Source organism: Condylura cristata, unplaced genomic scaffold, assembly GCF_000260355.1.
Source record: "Condylura cristata isolate star-nosed mole 26May11 unplaced genomic scaffold, ConCri1.0 scaffold00001, whole genome shotgun sequence".
Classification (NCBI taxonomy): domain Eukaryota; kingdom Metazoa; phylum Chordata; class Mammalia; order Eulipotyphla; family Talpidae; genus Condylura; species Condylura cristata.
In genome coordinates, this window is record NW_004567102.1 from 3,286,268 (window position 1) to 3,305,156 (window position 18,889).

Below are 18,889 nucleotides of genomic sequence, written 5' to 3' on the forward strand. Positions count from 1 at the left end.
AATATTATACAAATGACTTCTATGTCTTAGGCTGAAGAGGAAGGATATAGACAGCCATAACTTACACACTAACACAAATCCTCACCACTCTTCTTTTTATACTAGTATAGCTCTTTAGTCAGACCTGGACCCAATCCATTCTGCCTACTTCACCACTGTGTCACTGGTGGGGCAGGCGTTGACATGATGTGAAGTTCGGTTTCCTCCCCTATGTGATATGTCCCCCTCTAAATAAAACTAACTCATAATTGAAAGGGTTAAATTAGATACTGAATTAAAACTTTTCAGTTAGTATCTGGCATGTCTACCATGTGAAAACATTTTGTTACATGGATACACAGAAATGATCTCAATGCATGTTAGCTACAACTGTTTTCCAACAATTAATAAATGGTATCAGCTTAAACATGCTTTAGAACTTGGTCACAACAAAACAAGAAACACTGACTAGCTCCAGAGAGAGCTGTCAAAGTGTGAATTAAACTCAGTAGGCAAAGGTAATGTCTTATGCTTCTTTTGTAACCTGGAGTGCCCAATACTCAGTTTAAGGTCAGAAACTAAATATTTATTTAATGATTAATATGAAAACAGGGCAATAAGAAATGGTAGTAATTTTCACTTATTTACAGGAATTTTTCCTTTTGAATATATTAGTCAGTACTCTTATTTTTAAGAAATTATTAAGAGCTATCTAAATTCTTTACTGATAGGACATTTTGGTTTTTAATAGCATTCCAAAATAAAAATCCATTGGTTAATTTTTTTTTTAAATAATAAAACTATCATCTACTAAGCATTTACTTTCCCTGAAGGCTTGCAGATACCTTTCTGGAAGAAGTTATCTAGATCCAAAATATTTGGTCCATTTTAGACTGAGTGCCACACTACACATATACCATATATAATTAAATGGTTTCAAGGATTTGCTTTATTGTTTTGGACTTATTTGCCAGAACTCATAAATAACTTCAAAAGCATGTGAAAAACAAACAAACACCCTTCCCCCACAATCTCACGGCTCTATCATATCTCAACATGAGCATACAAGACGTTTCCCTCTACTTTCAATTTTTGGTGTTTCACTTGTAAGGAGCTAAAATATAGACTTTGTTATCATCTGAAAAAAAGATTTACTTATTAAAATGTTAAAAATAATAATAATAAAAAGATTTACTTATTTATGCATATAAGAACCGGGGTACTGGCCAGAGGGTGAGAGGATTCACCAGAGAAGAGTGGGGAGCAGTACAGGCAGACTGAAACACACTGCTGAGGGGAGCAGCAGGCAGAGAGGAGAGGTCTACCTTGCCCTGTGGGTCAGCTCCCTGGCCAGGAATCAAACTTGTGCTATAGTGGCCACGGTTTGCTTCATAATGCTTTGGCTTTAACAAGTTGCGCCACCAGGGAAGGCCCGATGTTGTTATCATTTTAACCTTATAAAAAATTGCCTCACCAAGGGGCCAGAGAATAGTAGAGGGGAAGTAAGAGAAGGAAGCACTATGATCTATGGTGGTGAAGTGTGTGTGTGCTGGTGTTGGCTATATCTGATGGGGGTTTTCTGGGTATTACCTCATTAAAAAATAAAATTAACTACATTAAAAAAAAGGATTTTTGCCTTTAATAGATGACTTATCCCATTCACATTTTTGTAATCACTAATGTGACTGATTTTATTCTACCATCTAGTTTTAGGTTTTCTAATTTAAAAATCTTACAGCTTTGCTAATTATACCTCAGTAAAGTTGGAAAAAAGTGGAAAGTTAATCTCTAGTGCACTGTACAGAGAACTACTAATTGTACAACTAAATTCACATAAAGTACATTAAAGGTATACATTCTTTCATATTCCTTTGGTCATTTCCACCCCCATCTTCCAATGTTGTCCTGTGATTTTTCCTTTTGCTTTTACTGGATGGATCAAGTGTTTCTTATTCTTCTACTTCCCCACTCCACACTGAATGGTTTGGAAGTTCTATATGCTATTCTTATTAGTATCTCCCATTAACTTAAGTAAATCAGTTGAAGGTAGGTAAACATATTTTTTTTTATCAATGTTGAGTTAATCAGCAATAATGTCCCCTGGAATAAAAACATAATTTTGGACAATTTTGTCTCCCTTTTCCACTTCCCATGTGTACCGCATTTTGTTAAAATGACCCCAATTCTAGCTCTACACCATTAAACTATTATTATTTTTTAACATTATTTAAAAATGTTCCATCATTTCATAGGTCTTTTAAGATAAATGTATCCATTGTGTTATAGAAATTGCTTTTTGTTCACTAATATTTCTTATACTTGACTCTTCTTCTTGACATTATTTTTCGAGTCTGCCTATCCCAAAGTTAATTTTGTTGTTATAGTTAAACTACAGCTTAGGATTCCAAATTCAAAATCCTCATAGGCAATGCTCAAAGCATTACCTTTTAGCATTTTGTGTTATAAATAGGAGGTGTGCTATCTTATGATTCTCATCCCTTTGCATATAGCTTGTTCCTCTTTGTAGAAGTTAGGAAACTGAGATTTTGTCAGGATTGTACTAGGTGAAAAAGTGGTCCTTATTCCTGTATGTCCAATACCAACCAGTCCTTCCAATTTTAACACCCTTTTATTGTTTTTACAAAATTCTCTTTTGGATGTTTGATTAGATGCATCTTATCTATCCTGGACTTTATTATTACTACCTTTTAAATTTTCTTTCACTTTTCATCTCTTTTTGGGGGGGGTTTTGTTTTTTTTTGTGTTATGTTCTGAGATATCCTTGGCTATGATTCAGGTCACCAATTGAAAATTCAGGAATGTCTGTTTCTCTTCAACCCATCCTCTAAATTGTGTTTTTGAAACTCATATTCTGAATTTTCAAAACCTTTCTTATTCTCCCTTTAAGTTTTCAGGGAATTTTTAAATTATGAAGTTAATATACCAATACATATCTGAAGACAGTAAATTAGTATTTCAAAAGTTCTCTTCTATTTTTTAGTCCACCTTGGTGCTTCTTTTTCAGGGTATTTGCTGATGATTCTTTGTGGTATGGCATATTGTCAGGCAAGGATTCAGAATGATCAGATGTGTATAGCTACCTAGCACAATTTTTCTAAGCAGATGAATAACTGTCTAGGGTAGGCCTTTTCCTGAAAAAAAGTGGGCTTTTTTCATGGGGAATCTATGTGTTTAGCATTGTACAGAAGAAAGCTGAGGATACTTTTCAACTGGTGATATATGAAAAAGTTTTATTTCAGGAGGAAAAGTTTCATATTTACTTTATCATATTTACTGTTGCACAGAATTGTCTTTTCCCTTTGGTCAACATCAGATCAACTTTATGAGATCCAAGATAATTTATGCTCTTGTTCTCTAGACCTCTAGACCTAGCCCTAACAAATGGCATCTTCAAGGGGTAGCCTTATGGCTTTGCCTGGGGAATTTGGAGAAAAAAACTTGTGCTTGGAGTTCCATCCTTGGAGATTTTAGAATCTTATTTAACTGGTCTGGACTGAGGCTGAGGCATCATGATTTTTTTTTTTAAAGATTTATTTATTCATATAGAACTGGGGTACAGGCCAGAGATGCGGAGGGTGAGAGGATTCACCAGAGACAAAGTGGGGTGCAGAACAGGCAGATCAACGAAGTACACTGCTGAGGGGAGCAGCAGGCGGGTCAGGAGAGGTCTGCTTCGCCATGTGGATCTCCTCCAGGGCAAGCGGGAATCGAACTCATGCTGAAGTGGCTTAAGCTTTTTAGTGCTGTGCTTTAACCCGCTGCGCCACCAGGGAGGGCCCAAGGCATCATGATTTTAAACATTCCCCAGCGCAGAATTCAGTCAAAGTTGAGAACTAGTACAATGGAGGTTTCCTGGTCCAGCTGCTCCATACTGTTTTATAACCCTGATGATTGTCCCACAGCCTGCTTTGTTTCCCTTGCGCCCACTAACTGTGGTTTGGAGTTCTGCCCACTTGTTGAGCAGAATGGTATGTCCCTCTGCAGAGGTCTTCTGTACACCTGTTTTGGGTTGGGTTTCCTGAGTCTTGTTTCGATCAGTCCAATTTTATCTACTTTACATATTCCAGAAATTCTTTTATAAATTGTTTCAGAATGAGAGTAGGAGTATTTTTCCAAGACTCATCTGAAGTTCATCCTCTTTTGAAATCACCCTCTTTCCTGGTCTCATTTTAGTAGGACTTGGAAGACGAAAAGGAGGTAAGAAGGACATGGTAAAGCCAAAATTCAAAAACCTGATTGATCCTGCAGGAATTTTCACATAGAAAAATCGGCCAGTTGCCTCATTCTTTACATTGAAATATGGTGGAAAGCACTGTGAGGTCAATGGTATCAGAGAAGCACACAGCCAGCATCTTGATGTGCCTACTCTAAGCACTGAATTTAAGAAATCAGACCATGTAGGAATTGGGGGAAGAGAAGCCAGTAAGCTACTTAGAACTTTATGTCAATCAGATTGGATTTTCTAAGAAAGCAAAGCTTAAAAGTAACAATGCAGCCAATACTGGCAATTAAACTAAAACTGGATGACTAAAGTATCAGTCATCATAATAAAGTCAATTAGAGACGTTAGAACACAGCGACTTTATTTTTTAATGGAAAAAGGACAACTCGGAATAAAAATTACAAAATGGTCATCTTAATTGACACAAGAAAAAGCACCATGGAACAGGATCTAAAATATGACTTATAAGCATTAGGTTTGGATGAGAGAGTGAAAATCAGAATTTCTCTGAGAAAGAATCCTGTCAAACTAATGTGAGTTCTCTTTCCCACATAGATACTAACAAAGTTTAAAAGGAAGCAAAAAAAATCAGAATTTGGTAAAAAAAAACAAAAAACAAAAAAACCTTTTTGATTAAATTCATTTACTACTCTTTGAAAACAAACAAAAATCCTGGAGAAATATAATTTAGGTAAGATTATTATTCAGAAGATATATATCTAACTTGACTTATGTAAGACAAAGACAAATTAATCATGGATTCCAGGGCAACCATGGTAGAGACAAAAGATTTGCTGAAAGAGTGGAAGGTAGGATATAAAAGAAAGATGAGTTAAGGGTTTCTTAGATCTATTTAAAGGAAGCAAAACAAGCTATGTAATCATAATATAGAAGATAGAAAAAAGAAATTAACTGTCCATCAGTACTAGGAATCATTCTAGATTTAACTGTCATAACAACCTATGGAGATAAAGGGTTGTTGTTTTCACTTCACAAAGAGAGAAGTGGATGTGCCAAGTGGCTAAGTAATTTGTCTCCAGTCATGTATGTAGTGATTCCAAGATTTGGAGCTCAAGCCCGCCACTTCCAAAGCCTGTGAGCACCTGTCTCTCAACTGCCTTATTTACCTTACACAGAAGTGACAGAAATTTTGTAACTCTTGTATATCTATGACATCATAGTGGATGATTATCTGTTCTCTTTCACAACAGAATTGGCTTCAGTTCTGAGATTTATACCTAGTTTTGAATTTTAATCTATGGTAATGTTACAAAGGAAGACAAACCAGTAAAAACTGAGGAGGCTTCAAAAAGAACATGGTGATCTTGGTTTCTGACAGGCATACTTAAAAGTCAGCCTTCTGTCCTACGCGTAGCTAACTTGTTTCAAAGGGGAAAACAGGACACCTTAACCTTGATAAATGAAAATACAACTTATATAGAGTTTCTTTCAGAAAACTGAAAAGGGCTTCTGGGATAAAAAGTAAGAAACCATTTATTCTACAATTTCCCAGGAAAGTACAATATAACAAAAGACATAAAGATTAGTCACTAACTTTCCTTAATTTGAAAATAAAAAAAAATTTTACACAAAAGAGTACCCAAATATATTCTAAAAATTCTACTTATAGAGGAGTGTGACACTTTATGCAGAAAGGGGATATAAAAATACTATTTCTGCAAAAGAAATATAAGAATAGAGCAGGACCTAATGAGATTGGTTACATACAGGAGGTAGGTGGGAATGAACTGTTAAAAAGAGAACCTTGCCCCTCTCCTGTCCGAGGTTCTTTGGGTGGTTTAATGATAAACTATGTCTCATGACATAAAAGGAGGTAAAAAAAAAAAAAACAATTCAGATGTACTGAGGGTTCTAAAGATATAAGACCTAAAAAGTAGCCAAAGCAGGCAGTTTTTCTATTTTTTAGATATAAAGAAAAACAGACAAGAAAAAGGGGATTTGGGCTTGTAGTAATCAAAAGTGACTAAATTTGTTTTCACAGGCTTATCAAATCTAAATTTCCTATCTCAATAAGGATGTCTTCTATCCTTCTCCTACTGAGAGGATACCTTTCATATGTCCTGTTTTCAAGGACACATGTTCTTGCACTGTCTGCTTCTTAAGTAACTTTAATTCAAAATAATTAACTTGACAAAGTGACATGATTTAGGTAGCTTACCCTGTTCTATTGGAACTATACACAAACTTTCCTACTTAGGAAATTTGTTTTTCACAAGTGTATGGCCTAGAATTATAAAATGATATATATACTAAATTGAGCAAATAAAAATACTGTGAATAATGACAGCAATTTTTTTTTTTACTTTTGGAGAAAGCAATTCCAGATAAACAATGGGAGAAGGCTAGAACAAACCAGTGGCATTGAATTGGAACAGGAAGTATTAGTATATACCAATCCTTTTAAACCATATATGCAGTCTAAAACTTAAACTCTGGTATAGAAGCACAGAGATGTGTGCTCAGGCATGCTGAGGTATGTGTAGCTCCCAGTTCTGTCTGCCAGAAGTTGCTAGAGGTAACAACATGACATTTGTATACCTAGCACTTAAATTTTGGTTTTTAAATACCATTCCCTAATAAAAGGAATTAGAGCTCCTTGGAGAAATGGGCTGGGGCAGGGCAGTTACAAAATGAATTTTAAACATCTATGCCAAAATTAAGAGTGTTTAAAAAGCAATGGAAGTGTAAGGAAAGAACACAAAAGTCAGCATGCAATGACCAACCTGGCATATTTTGGGTCCATGTTCATATAAACAAAGATATTTATATGGGGAGAACAATTTTCTTTACAGTGAAATCCTAATTAAATGGAAAAGTCACCATCAGGCAAAGCCCAGAGTAGTAACTGTTCTGTGTATAAGTCATTCACAGATGTTAAAATTGGTGTGTAAAGGTGTGATGCATTTGCATCATCTCCCAGGACATCAAATCAGATGCAGAGGGGAAACGGCAACTCTTTAGGGGAGAAACACAGCAGACCCATCGCAGTAATGAGATCTCAGCATCAGGCACCTCCTGACACAGTGTCACTTAAGTGACATCTTTCCAAAAATATATAAGCTCCCTCTAGTCATGAGGAAACATCAGACACACCTAAACTGAAGGGTATTCTACAAAATAAACACCGGTTGTCTTTAAAAGTATCAGAGAAAGATTAAAGAACTGACATAGATTAGAAGGCACTAAGGCTACATCCCAACTAAATAGTTGGAGCCCAAACTGGACAGTGGACCAGAAAAAGGACATCAGTGCAGGTTACTGGTGGAATTCAAATGAGATCTATAGAACAATAAATAGTATCTAATTAATGTTAATTTCCTAATTTTTATAGAAGTACTATAGTCAGGTAAGATATTAACATATAAGGAAATTCTCTATACCAGTTTTGCAACTTGTCTATAAATAAAAATTACTTAAAAATAAAAAGTTAAAAAACTGACTCCCATGAAAAACTGTTCTGATACTTTTGTGCTATCTTCTGTAATGGGGAAGTTTTTCCTTTTAATTCAGTTGACAAAAAGCTCCAGTTTAAAAATATATATAATAAACTGTTGACTTGGGGGAGTCACTGAGTCACTGGAAATAAACCCCTTATTTGGTATACATTTGAAAACCTTCACAATAAAATATTAAAACATACACTATAGACAAACTCTTAAAAGCTTGTTATTATGCTGAAGATAACTTCCTACCATTCATATAACTTTCATAAACAGAATTTGATCATGGCAACGTTTTTTTGTTTTTTTAAATGATATATTTACTTATTCTTACAGAAACTGGGGTACAAGGCAGAGGTGAGGGGCCGTGAGAGGATTCACTAGAGACAGTGCAGAGCAGAACAGGCAGATCGAGGAGGTGCCCCACTGAGGGGAGTGGCAGGTGGGCCAGGAGAGGTCTGCCACACCATGTGGGTCACCTCCGGAGCTGGGGATTGAACTCACACTGAAGCGACTGCAGCTAGCTTGCAGTGCTGCATCCTAACCCATTGCACCACCAGGGAGGGCCCAATCATGGCAAAGTTTAAGGCTAGTAGAGCTTAGAAATCAAGAGGTCTAACCCTGCTGTACTGTTTAGGAAGCAAATCAAAGCCCAGACAGGTGAAATGACTTAGAGTCAGCTGAGTCCTGACTCCTATCTCCTGACGCCTGGCCTAGATATTTCTCCAACATTATACATTTGAACATGTCTTTACTTACTCTAAAACTGAACATAAATGATAATTATCTAAACACCTCAACCGCAATAACACTATTTATAACTATATATAACTATTTATAACATTTCCAATGGGAGAAAACAACTAAACTTAATTTGTAAGCTAATTTGCAAGACTGTGGAAATGAAATATGTATCCAAAAATATATATATAACATTAAAAATAAGGAATAGCTATTTAACTGTTTCAAATGAACTCTTTATTTTAAATAGGACTTTCATTATAGATCATGTTACTACTCTTAGTGATCTGACTTTTTTCCTTTTTTAAAAAAATATTTTATTTATTTATGTGTACAAGAACTGAGGTGTAGGTTAGAGGTATGAGAGGGAGAGGATTCACTAGAGACAGAGTGGGGAGCAGAACAGGCAGATCAACTGAAGTACACTGCTGAGGGGAGCAGTGGGCAAGACAGGAGAGGTCCGCTGTGCCATGTGGGTCAGCTCCCTGGCCAGGGATTAAAACTCATGTTGCAGCGGCTACAGATAGCTTCATAGTGCTGTGCTTTACCCTGCTGCACCACCAGGGAGGGCCCTGATTTTTTTTTTCTTATTGAAAGTATTTCTGTTTTCTTACAATTTTTTTTTTGAGAGTCACTGAGACTCAGCTAAGTACTTCAGCTGAATGAAGTTGCATCTTTCTAACATTTATCCATACAGAAAGTTTTTACTGAATATCAAGTGTGTGTAAGGCACTGTGGGTGAAGCGGGAAGCATAAAGATGAAGGAAAGACCCTGGTGCTCACACACTACCTATGGAGAAATGAGTGGCCACTAACTATATAATATAAAGTGACGGACACATGCAAGGTGCTCTGAGATGGAATGTCCAATTACCCCAGACTCAGAAATGTCCTTACTTCTACTGAGCAAATTAGGAAATGGAATAGCTTCAGGTCACTGGGGAAAAGTGGGTCTTGAATCCAGGTCTCCTGACACACAATAGAATGGAACAGTATCTAATTTTGACCTAACTAAAATGAACTGTGTTTTTCTATTTTGTTTTTCATGCCAGTGAAGTGGGCCTGAGAGCTCTGTAGGGGATTATAATCTATTGCTTTGTTTAGTAATTCTATATCATTAGTAAATTTATATAATTCGTTTTAGCTCACTTTTCTCACATGGAGAAAACATATCTTACCTTAAGTGATTATTGTGAGAAATAAGTAAATACATATGTAAGGCAATGAATATAGAAAGGAATCCATTGATAAGACGTTTTGATGGATGGCATTACCTTTCATTCATTTTTTGGTTTCGGAGAGACTGATACAGTAGTACTTGGCACACACTGAATGAATATTTATGAAATGAGGCCATTAAATAACTGCAGAAGAATTTCAAGCTAGTCTTTATATATATTATGTTGGTTTCTATAAACAGATTAAAAAGGACAAAACACTCATGTCATCTACATGGATGGAACCCAACTCCTAAGGCCTAGTTTCCTCTCAACAGCAATACTTACTTTCTACTGTTGCGCCTTCGTTGGGGTTTGAGTATCCTTCTCCTTTCCGTTTGATTCTCCGGATAATGCCGCCATCTTCAAATAAATCTTCTCCTTTGAAATCAAGGAGTTCAATCTAGAAGGAAGAAAAGAATTTGGTTGAGGAAAGCCCAGTCAAAGTCAATTTAATATACTTAAAAAGGCAAGTGTGACTGATTTTCTCTTCATTTTATAAAACAAAACTCTGTTTTCTATTTATCTAGGTATCTTAGTTATTGAAAAAGTAAGGAAAAGAGAACACTGCACTTTTCAATACCTGGAAAGAACCTTCATGTAATGATACTGTCTCGGACTACATCCTGTGGGGCTGTGGTGCAAAGACAGACAGGAAATACTAGGAAAACTGCCTGTGGGCAAACAGCCAGGGTTACAAAGCCCTGGCACAGAGCTATTCTGTCTGACTCTAGAGACCACCACTTTCCACTCCAGATTCATGGAATTTCCTTCTTCAAAATGTAAGAATACATCATATCATAAGGCCTAAAGCCAAGTGAATGTGTATTTTACCTAGCTGTGATATTTCAGGCATTTTTATTTTGCCTGTTAATATTATCACCACCTACTGCTTCTACTGAAGAAGTAGCTATGATATTTATAAACCTTCAAAAAGGAAAATACTTTATATAATGTGATATGATTTCAATATTTATCTTCCACATTTCCACCATATTCTGGTCAATTATGAGTACTTCATATTCACACCACTGACCACACTTTTATTTCTAAGCCTGGTGTATTTTGTTTATTTGAATATGACCTTTTTGTGCCAGAGACACGTTTCTAAGAAAGCACTGGCACACACCCTTTGGGTTTGTGGGAAACAATTCAAGAAGCCAAGCTCCAAAATAAATAAGTTGGATCTGATTCTCAACAGCAAGCTTAGTTCCTTGTTCCACTGCCGGTTGCTTCAGAGCCAGCACTATAGCAGAGCAGATGCTAACAAGGCAACATCACACACATACTTGCCTCAAAAAAGAGAGTTGCATTCGAGGGAATTTTGGGGAGACTGCCAGCCGATCCGTATGCATATTCTGGTGTGCACAGTAAGTGGCAGATCTCGCCTTTCTTCATGCTGGCCACCCCGATGTCCCATGCCTTGATGACTTGGCCTACAGGAGAGGAAAGTTAGTTGGAAAGCTGTAGGCCATATTTAAGAAAACTGAATTGTCATAAAACCAAAGTACAAGCAGATTTCCAATTCTTCACACACATACTCTGCAAGGAAGTAGGGCCACAAAACAAAAGAACTCAATAAAAGCTTCACACTAAGAAATAAATTGATTTTTTTGGCGGTCTATCAGAGAAGATCCTTGGTGAGGGAGAGGAGAGTAGTATCCATTTCTAAGCGGCTCAGAGATTAAGTCTCTGATGGTGGCAGTAAGGTCACCTATGAAATATGGCTGAGTTGAAGTTGTTTTCTAATTTTAATTTCAACCATAATAAATATATGTTTTCTAGGCAGAGATGGAACAAAAATAGTATAGGAAAATGGAATTTTTCCTAAGGAAGTGAATAACTTATTTGGATAGAGAAAAACTAAAAAAGTACATATGTCATAAAAGGGCCCGTGACGGTGATGGGAAACCCACAGGGATTACAATTGAGATGAAAAAAAAAAATGTACAAAATGATGTAAAAATAAACTATCATATTATAAAAAAACAAGGGGGGCGTGAAATGGATTTCTTCTCAAATTTTAGAATAAGGAAAAGTGGTTTTCAAAAACAAAATGGTACATGTCCTTTTCTCAAATCCTAAGAACTGTGGAACTCAGAACATACGTACTTTCTGCTTACTTTCAGAAAACTAAAAGTTGACTTTATTGATGAACTAAAGAACTATATTAGTCTATAATTATAATGACTGCTTATAATACAGCCTCACATTTGTTGGGGAACAGCAAAAAATGTAGGCAATTTAAGGAGATAAAATGAAAAACTGAGATGTGATGTCAATCAATAACTTAAGTATACAAGGTGAAATCAGGTAAATAATGAATCTCAGAGGAAGTAAATTTTGAAGACAACAGTTATCTTGAACATTAGAATAAGGGCAACCCTATCTAAGACATGAAGTAAGAGTGGCTAAAACATATATAATTCATGACTTTATTCTTAACTACCACAACTTTTCAAAAATTCAGATATGCTAAGTTAAAGTAAGTTTGCATTTAATGTTGAACAAGAAGGAAGATCTAAAAATCTTCCTTCTCCTTTAGTAGAAAGAAGGATATGTATTTTAGGGGTTAAAAGTGCAGCTTGCTCTAACCTCAGATTGTTGTCAAATAAGGTCTGCCCCTTATTAGTTAGGTGACACTGTGCAAGATATGACCTCTGTGCCTCAGTTTCCTCAGCTGGAAAATGTGGATGTCAATAATATCTACCTTATAACTATTTTAAGAATTACTAGATAAAACATGTCAAATGTGTAGTACAGTGCTGGCATATATTATGTATTTAATGAAAGGACAAACATCATTATCATCATCATTTTTTTTAAAGTTTTATTTATTTATCCATACAGAGCTGGGGGACAGGCCAGAGGTGCAGGGGTGGTGAGAGGATTCACCAGAGGCAGAGTGGGGAGCAGAACAGTACACTGCTGAGGGGAACAGAGGGCGGGTCAGGAGAGGTCTGCTGCACCATGTGGGTCACCCCTGGGGCAGGCGGGAATCGAACTCATGCTGAAGTGGCTTTAGCTTCTTAGTGCTGTGCTTTAACCCGCTGCACCACCAGGGAGGGCCCTATCATCATCATTGTAAGAACAGAAAGATATAAGGCGACTCCCTGGTGGCACAGTTAAAGACAGTACTATCAAGCTACTGTCAGCTGCCATAGCACAAGTTTGATGGCAGGCAGGCCAGGGAGCTGACCCACATGGCAGCAGACCTCTCCTATCATGCCAGCTATTCCCCTCAGCAGTTTATTTCAGTACATCTGCCTGTTCTGCTCCCCACTGTGTCTGTGGTGAATCCTCACCTCCCACATCTCTGGTCTGTACCATAGTTCTTATATGCATAAATAAATAAATCTTTTTTTTTTTTAAAGGCCTATGGCTATCCCGGTGGTGCAAGAGGTTAAGTCTCAGCATTATGAAGCTATCAGCAGCAAATGCAGCACGAGTTCAATCCTCAGCCAGGGAGGTGACCTACATGGTGCAGCAGACCTCTCCTGTCTCACCATCTGCTCCCCTCAGCAGTGTACTACTTCAGTCAAGCCACCTATTCGCTTCCCATTCTGTCTCTGTCTTCTCACACTCCACAACTCTAGCTTACCCCCCAGGTCTTGTATGCATAAGTAAGTAAAAAAAGTCTTTAAAAAAAATAACTACCTCATCCTCAACTGCTGCATAATATCTCTTTTATTGAGAAACATATTACCAACAATACTCTAACGAGGATACAAGTATATATGAAGGGTAAAATCCTAGAAATGCAAAGGTAATGTGCCTTTTCAGCTTCATGGATAATGTCCAACAGCTCTTCCAAAATGACTACATATGATTCTATTGTGAAAACATTAAAAGAAAGGTACAGTTTGCTGCTGATTGGCTAATTTCCTGTCACTGATGTTCTCCAGGCTGCAATATTTTAGTGTGGCCCACTGGAGAATCTCTTTTACTATCGACTCCTGATATCTGAAGACAGTGAAGGCATACAACTTCAGAAGAACTTCATTGTAGGGGTACTACTGGACATTTATTCAAGACATTTAGCTAATTACTGAGGAGCAAAGGGCTGTCTAGGTGCTAACACAAAGGGAGCCATTCCTACCTTCTTTCTGAGGAATATGCAGTGTAAGATGCTAAAGAATGAGGAAGATGTGATACATGCACTTTTTGTTTTTTAAAGATTAAGTGTGCAGAACACTAAAGTAGGGTATAAATAAGGGGGTTGGCTTTGGGGTGAGGGTGGGAACAATCACAGATGACACCTCTACTAGACCTTAGAAACAACAGCCTGTCAAATAAGTCTACAGAGTCCTAAATGATACCTGCACCTTTGTTGTTCTTTACATTTCATGGTGGCATTAAGTGTTCTCTTACCCTGAGGTTCAGATACTGAATGAAACAGACTGAGCAGAGAGCCAGATTGATATGAATGCAGGTATGTTTCTAAAATTCCCAATCTTGGGACCCTTTTCCTGAAAAGCATTCCCTGACTTAGCAGCAATACACATTCATTATAGAATACTTGTACAGTATAGAAAATGACAGAGAATATGTTGGAAGAAAATACTCTGAAACCCAATACCTGCAACTTCTTGGTTCATTTTTTCCCCATTAGTGAGCTCTTTATATTTTACTCTGTATAAACCTTTTTCTTGTTAAAAGATAATATCTGAAAATAGGTCTTTTAGTGAACTTTACACTAACCCAATCTGTTTAAATATAATCTAATAACTCCTATTAATAAACATTTAGATTGTTCCTATTTTTTAAACCATTATAAAGTCTTAATGAACAATTCTGAACCCAAATCTTTACATGACTTATTTTGCATTTAATAAATGCCTCTGATATTACATAAGCAGGACTATGGTTGTTAATTTAAAATGAGTCTTTAAGTGAGGGATCATAAAAAAGAACATATACATGCCTCAAAAGCTTTTTAAACTTAAAATACATCCAAGTATATAAGTCACTAACCTTGTGTAAGAATGCTAAGGCCTCAGCTTTGAGTGTGACTCCAGTTGTAAGAATTCCACATCATCTCTATTATATATATAACACTTAAGACATGATTTACAATGTGGTATAATTTACAAGTGGAATAAGAATAATATATATACTCTTAGAAACTGAAAACAAGATATATGAACATACATATACACACACACAATGGAATACAGCTCAGTTATAAAAAAGATGAACTCTTGCCATTTGCAACAACATGGATGAAACTGGAAGGGCTTGTGCTAAGCCAAGTAAGTCAGAAGTAGAAAGACAACTCATGGTCTCATTCATGTGGAATACAAGAGGAACAAAACAGTCAGAAAAGGACAAACCAAAACAAACCCTAGAAATCTGACTGTAAACTATGGCTACCAGAGGGGAAGAGGGTGGTGGGGAGCAATGTGTGGAGGGGACCAGATGGCCTATGGTGGAGGCCAATAGGTAAACCTGGAGGTGGTGTGGTAACATACATCTGAAGAGGTGTGATCCTACACCTCTGACTCACATACAGCATTGTAAACCAAATGTTACCTCAATTTAAAAAAAAAGTAGAATAAAAACTATAAATAAGATTGTAAAACAATACTTCTGGTTAAAAAGAGTGTGTTCTCAATGACCTACTTATTTCACCTTTATTATCACTATTCTTGACTCAACAGCCATTTAAAAATATTTTAAAGTGTTTCCCAAAATGTTCCACCTTAATTCTCATAGAAATAATCCCCTTTTCTTTTTATACTAATTTCAATGTTTTATATACTATTCAATGAAATGGTATAATTACAAAAAAGTACAATGGATATAAGCAGGTTTTAAATGATTCTTCTAAGAGTCTGAGGAAGAAAAAAAGCAGTTGCAAAGCTGGAAACTGCTTGACACAGCAAGACCTCAGTGATGTTTAAAGCTGACCTGGAGCACACACCCACAGCCAGGCTGTACTATTCCCCAGCTGGACATAAATAATCTCACAAAACATCAACATTAGACAAGAAAGAGTGAGACTAAACAAGAATACTTTAAAATTGTGTCTGAGTGTGGACAAAAAACAAGGTCATCATGCAGCCTACAAAATACCAAACACCCCCCTCTCCTGGCTAATTCGAGTGACTGCTGCTTCTCTAGCAGGTAAAGCTTGAATTCTATTTCAGTCAGCCCTCCCCTTAGAGACAATCAAGATGCCTGAAGAAACACCCCACATTCTAACAAATTCCATTCCAGAGCAGAGCCCCTCTTTCTTAAACTCATCTTAAAATCACCTAATACAAATTCAAATACTAAAATAGGTTCTTTTGAGAACTTAATGAGACACTTTTCAGATTTTCAGGGTTTGTATTTTTCAGACTTTTTGCACTACAACTGCTTCCTGGATGTATGTGGCTAGAAGCATTGACATGGCCCACCAATCTGGCTGAAGTGGGATGTGGGAGCAGACCATAGAAATAGAAGCCAGCGGTATCACTCAATATATTTATAAACAGCATAGAGAACATCAGTTAGTCTGGAGTAGGTTAAGCAAACTTCTACCACATTTTCCTTAGGCTCCTTTCCTAAAAAGTGGAACTACTGGGTTAAAATGATCTTTATGATGTTTTGGTCTTCAGGATCACCAAGAATATAAAAGTGTAATTTATTATTCTACTGAACCTAGACTTTCATTTTACTGACTCAAATACAATTCCCTTTATCAAGTGTAGGGATTCTTTCCCATTTGTAACAAAATCTAAAATTAGAATACACATTATACAAATGCATAAAGTAGCTATCTTGTAAGTCTGCTTTTTATGCATACTTAATTGCAGTCAGCTGAAAAACTTTAGAAGTATAAAAAACAATGTATAAAAGTAGTACTTTTGGCCCTCCCTGGTGGCGCAGCAGGTTAAAGCCCAGCACTGAGAATCTAAAGCCGTTTCCGCATGAGTTCAATTCCTGCCTGCCCTGGAGGTGACCACATGGTGTGGCAGACCTCTCCTGACCTGCCCGCTGCTCCCCTCAGCAGTGTACTTCGTAGATCTGCCTGTTCTGTTCCCCACTCTGTCTCTGGTGAAGCCTCTCACCACCCCTGAGCCTCTGGCCTGTACCCCAGTTCTGTATGCACAAATAAATAAATCTTTTAAAAAAAAAAGTATTTTTTTCTTCTGCAAGACACTGGTATATACTTTTTTCTGATTAAAAATATACATCCTAAAACATGAAATTTTTCATGCTATATAAATATAATTTCATCAATAGTAACATGTACCAGTACTAGGGGATGTTGATGAGTAGGTTATGCATGTGTGTGGCAGGACGGAAATGGGATCTCTGTGCCTCCTACTTAATTTTGCTGTAAATCTAAACTTGCTCTAAAAAAAATTAAAAAAGCAAATGTGTTAAAATAGAATAACTTAATCACTGAATATTTTCACTTAACACTTGAGACCTCTTTTCTTTATTAATTTTTAAAACTGCAACAAAAAATATAACAAAGTTTACCATCTTAGCCATTTTTTTTAAAGATTTATTTATTTATACATACAGAGCTGGGGTATAGGCCAGAGGTACAAGAGTGGTGAGAGGGTTCACCAGAGACACAGCGGGGAGCAGAACAGGTGAACTGATGAAATAACTGCTGAGGGGAGCAGCGGGCGGGCCAGGAGAGGTCTGCCTCTCCATCTGGATCACCTCCAGGGCAGGGGATCGAACTCATGCTGAAGTGGCTTTAGCTTCTCAGTGCTGTGCTTTAACCTGCTGTGCTAACACAGAGGGCCATATTTTTAAGTTCAATATTGTTAAATATATTGACAACCAACTTCCAGAACATTTTTATCTTGTTACAATAAAACCTTACCCATTAAACAACTCCCTTTTCCTCCAAAGGGTTTGCTGTATGATGGGGTAATTCTATTTTTAGTTTGAGAGACTGCTATATAGTTCTGCATAATGGTGACACCATTTTACAACCTATCACTGAGGCACATGGGCTCCAATTTCTCTACAGCCTCACCAACATTTGCTATTTTGTTTGTTTTACTGATAATAGTCAACGTAAGAATGTGAGGTGGTATAGTCTCTTAAGAAATGCCTAAATCTACTGACAATTTTATGATCTTGTTTTTTTGGTTTTGTTTATTATTATTATTTTGGTTATTGAATTACAGGAGTTCTCTATGTATCCTAGATATTAACTTCATAATAGTATATGATTTACAAATATTTTCTTCCATTTTACAGGTTATCTTTTCATTCTGTTATTGCATCTTTGATGTGCATTAGTTTTAAATTCTGATGTCGTTCAATTTATTTGTTTAGAAATCACTGTCAAATCCAGTATCGTGAAGCTTTTTCTCTAAAATTTTCTTCCATGAAAATAGTTTTAGGCTTTATTCTTTAGGTCTTTGCTATATTTGAATTAGTTTTTGTATGTAAGGTAAAATAAGGGCCCAGCTTCATTCTATGCATGTCAATATTCAGTTTTCTAAATATCATTTATTGAAAAAGAGACTGTTTTTTCCCAATGGGAATAGTTTTGGGCCTTGTGAAAATAACTATATAAGCTTCCAGCGTATGCTTGCACTTGCAATACAAGCATACTCAAATGCTGTGTAATAAAAGCTGCCCTACAGAAAAAAATTTTTTTTCATATGGGAGTAGAAAGGGCTAACAAAAAGATAAAATTTTTGGTTGTGAAAGGCATTCTTTTTAAAACAGAAAAACTGAAAACCATTTAAATTTTGGGTCAATTATTAATAAGTCTCAAGTAAGTAAAAAAGCATCTGATTCACTCCTGCCTTACTCTTATTAAAGGATTTCCAGGACTTAGTACCAACTTCAGATCTCTATTTTAACTCAGTGTATGTTAATATTTATATTAAAAAACTTGGTTGTATCACTGATAATACTGACATTAAAGTTTCCTGTACTAGACAAGGCAAATTAGTCTTTTCTGTATATGTATATATATTTTTAAAAGACAGTAACTTTTTTTTTTAAGAATTACTTAAATATTATGCATACAGAACTGGGAGTATAGGCCAGAGATGCAGGATTGGTGAGAGGATTCACCAGAGACAGAGCAGGAAGCAGAACAGGCAGATCTACGAAGTACACTGCTGAGGGGAGCAGCAGGCCAGACTGGAGAGGTCCACTGGACCATGTGGATCACCTCTGGCGCCAGGTATTGAACTTGCACTGAAATGGCTACAGCTTACTATAGCTTGCTTGCAGCGCTGCATCCTAACCCAGTGCATCAACAGGGAGGGCCCTTTTCT

The 18,889-nt window shown here is 36.6% G+C and overlaps 1 protein-coding gene across 1 annotated transcript in view; it reads right to left on the minus strand.

Moving 5' to 3' along the window:
• Nucleotides 1-18,889, minus strand: part of FKBP5 (FK506 binding protein 5) — a 118,301-nt gene that overhangs the window by 28,296 nt on the left and 71,116 nt on the right. Inside the window, exons 4-5 of the mRNA XM_012722434.1 lie at nt 10,935-11,077; nt 9,930-10,044 (exon numbers count right to left, since the gene is read on the minus strand). Coding sequence (XP_012577888.1) covers nt 9,930-10,044; nt 10,935-11,077 — 258 coding nt within the window. The remainder of the gene's footprint in view (nt 1-9,929; nt 10,045-10,934; nt 11,078-18,889) is intronic.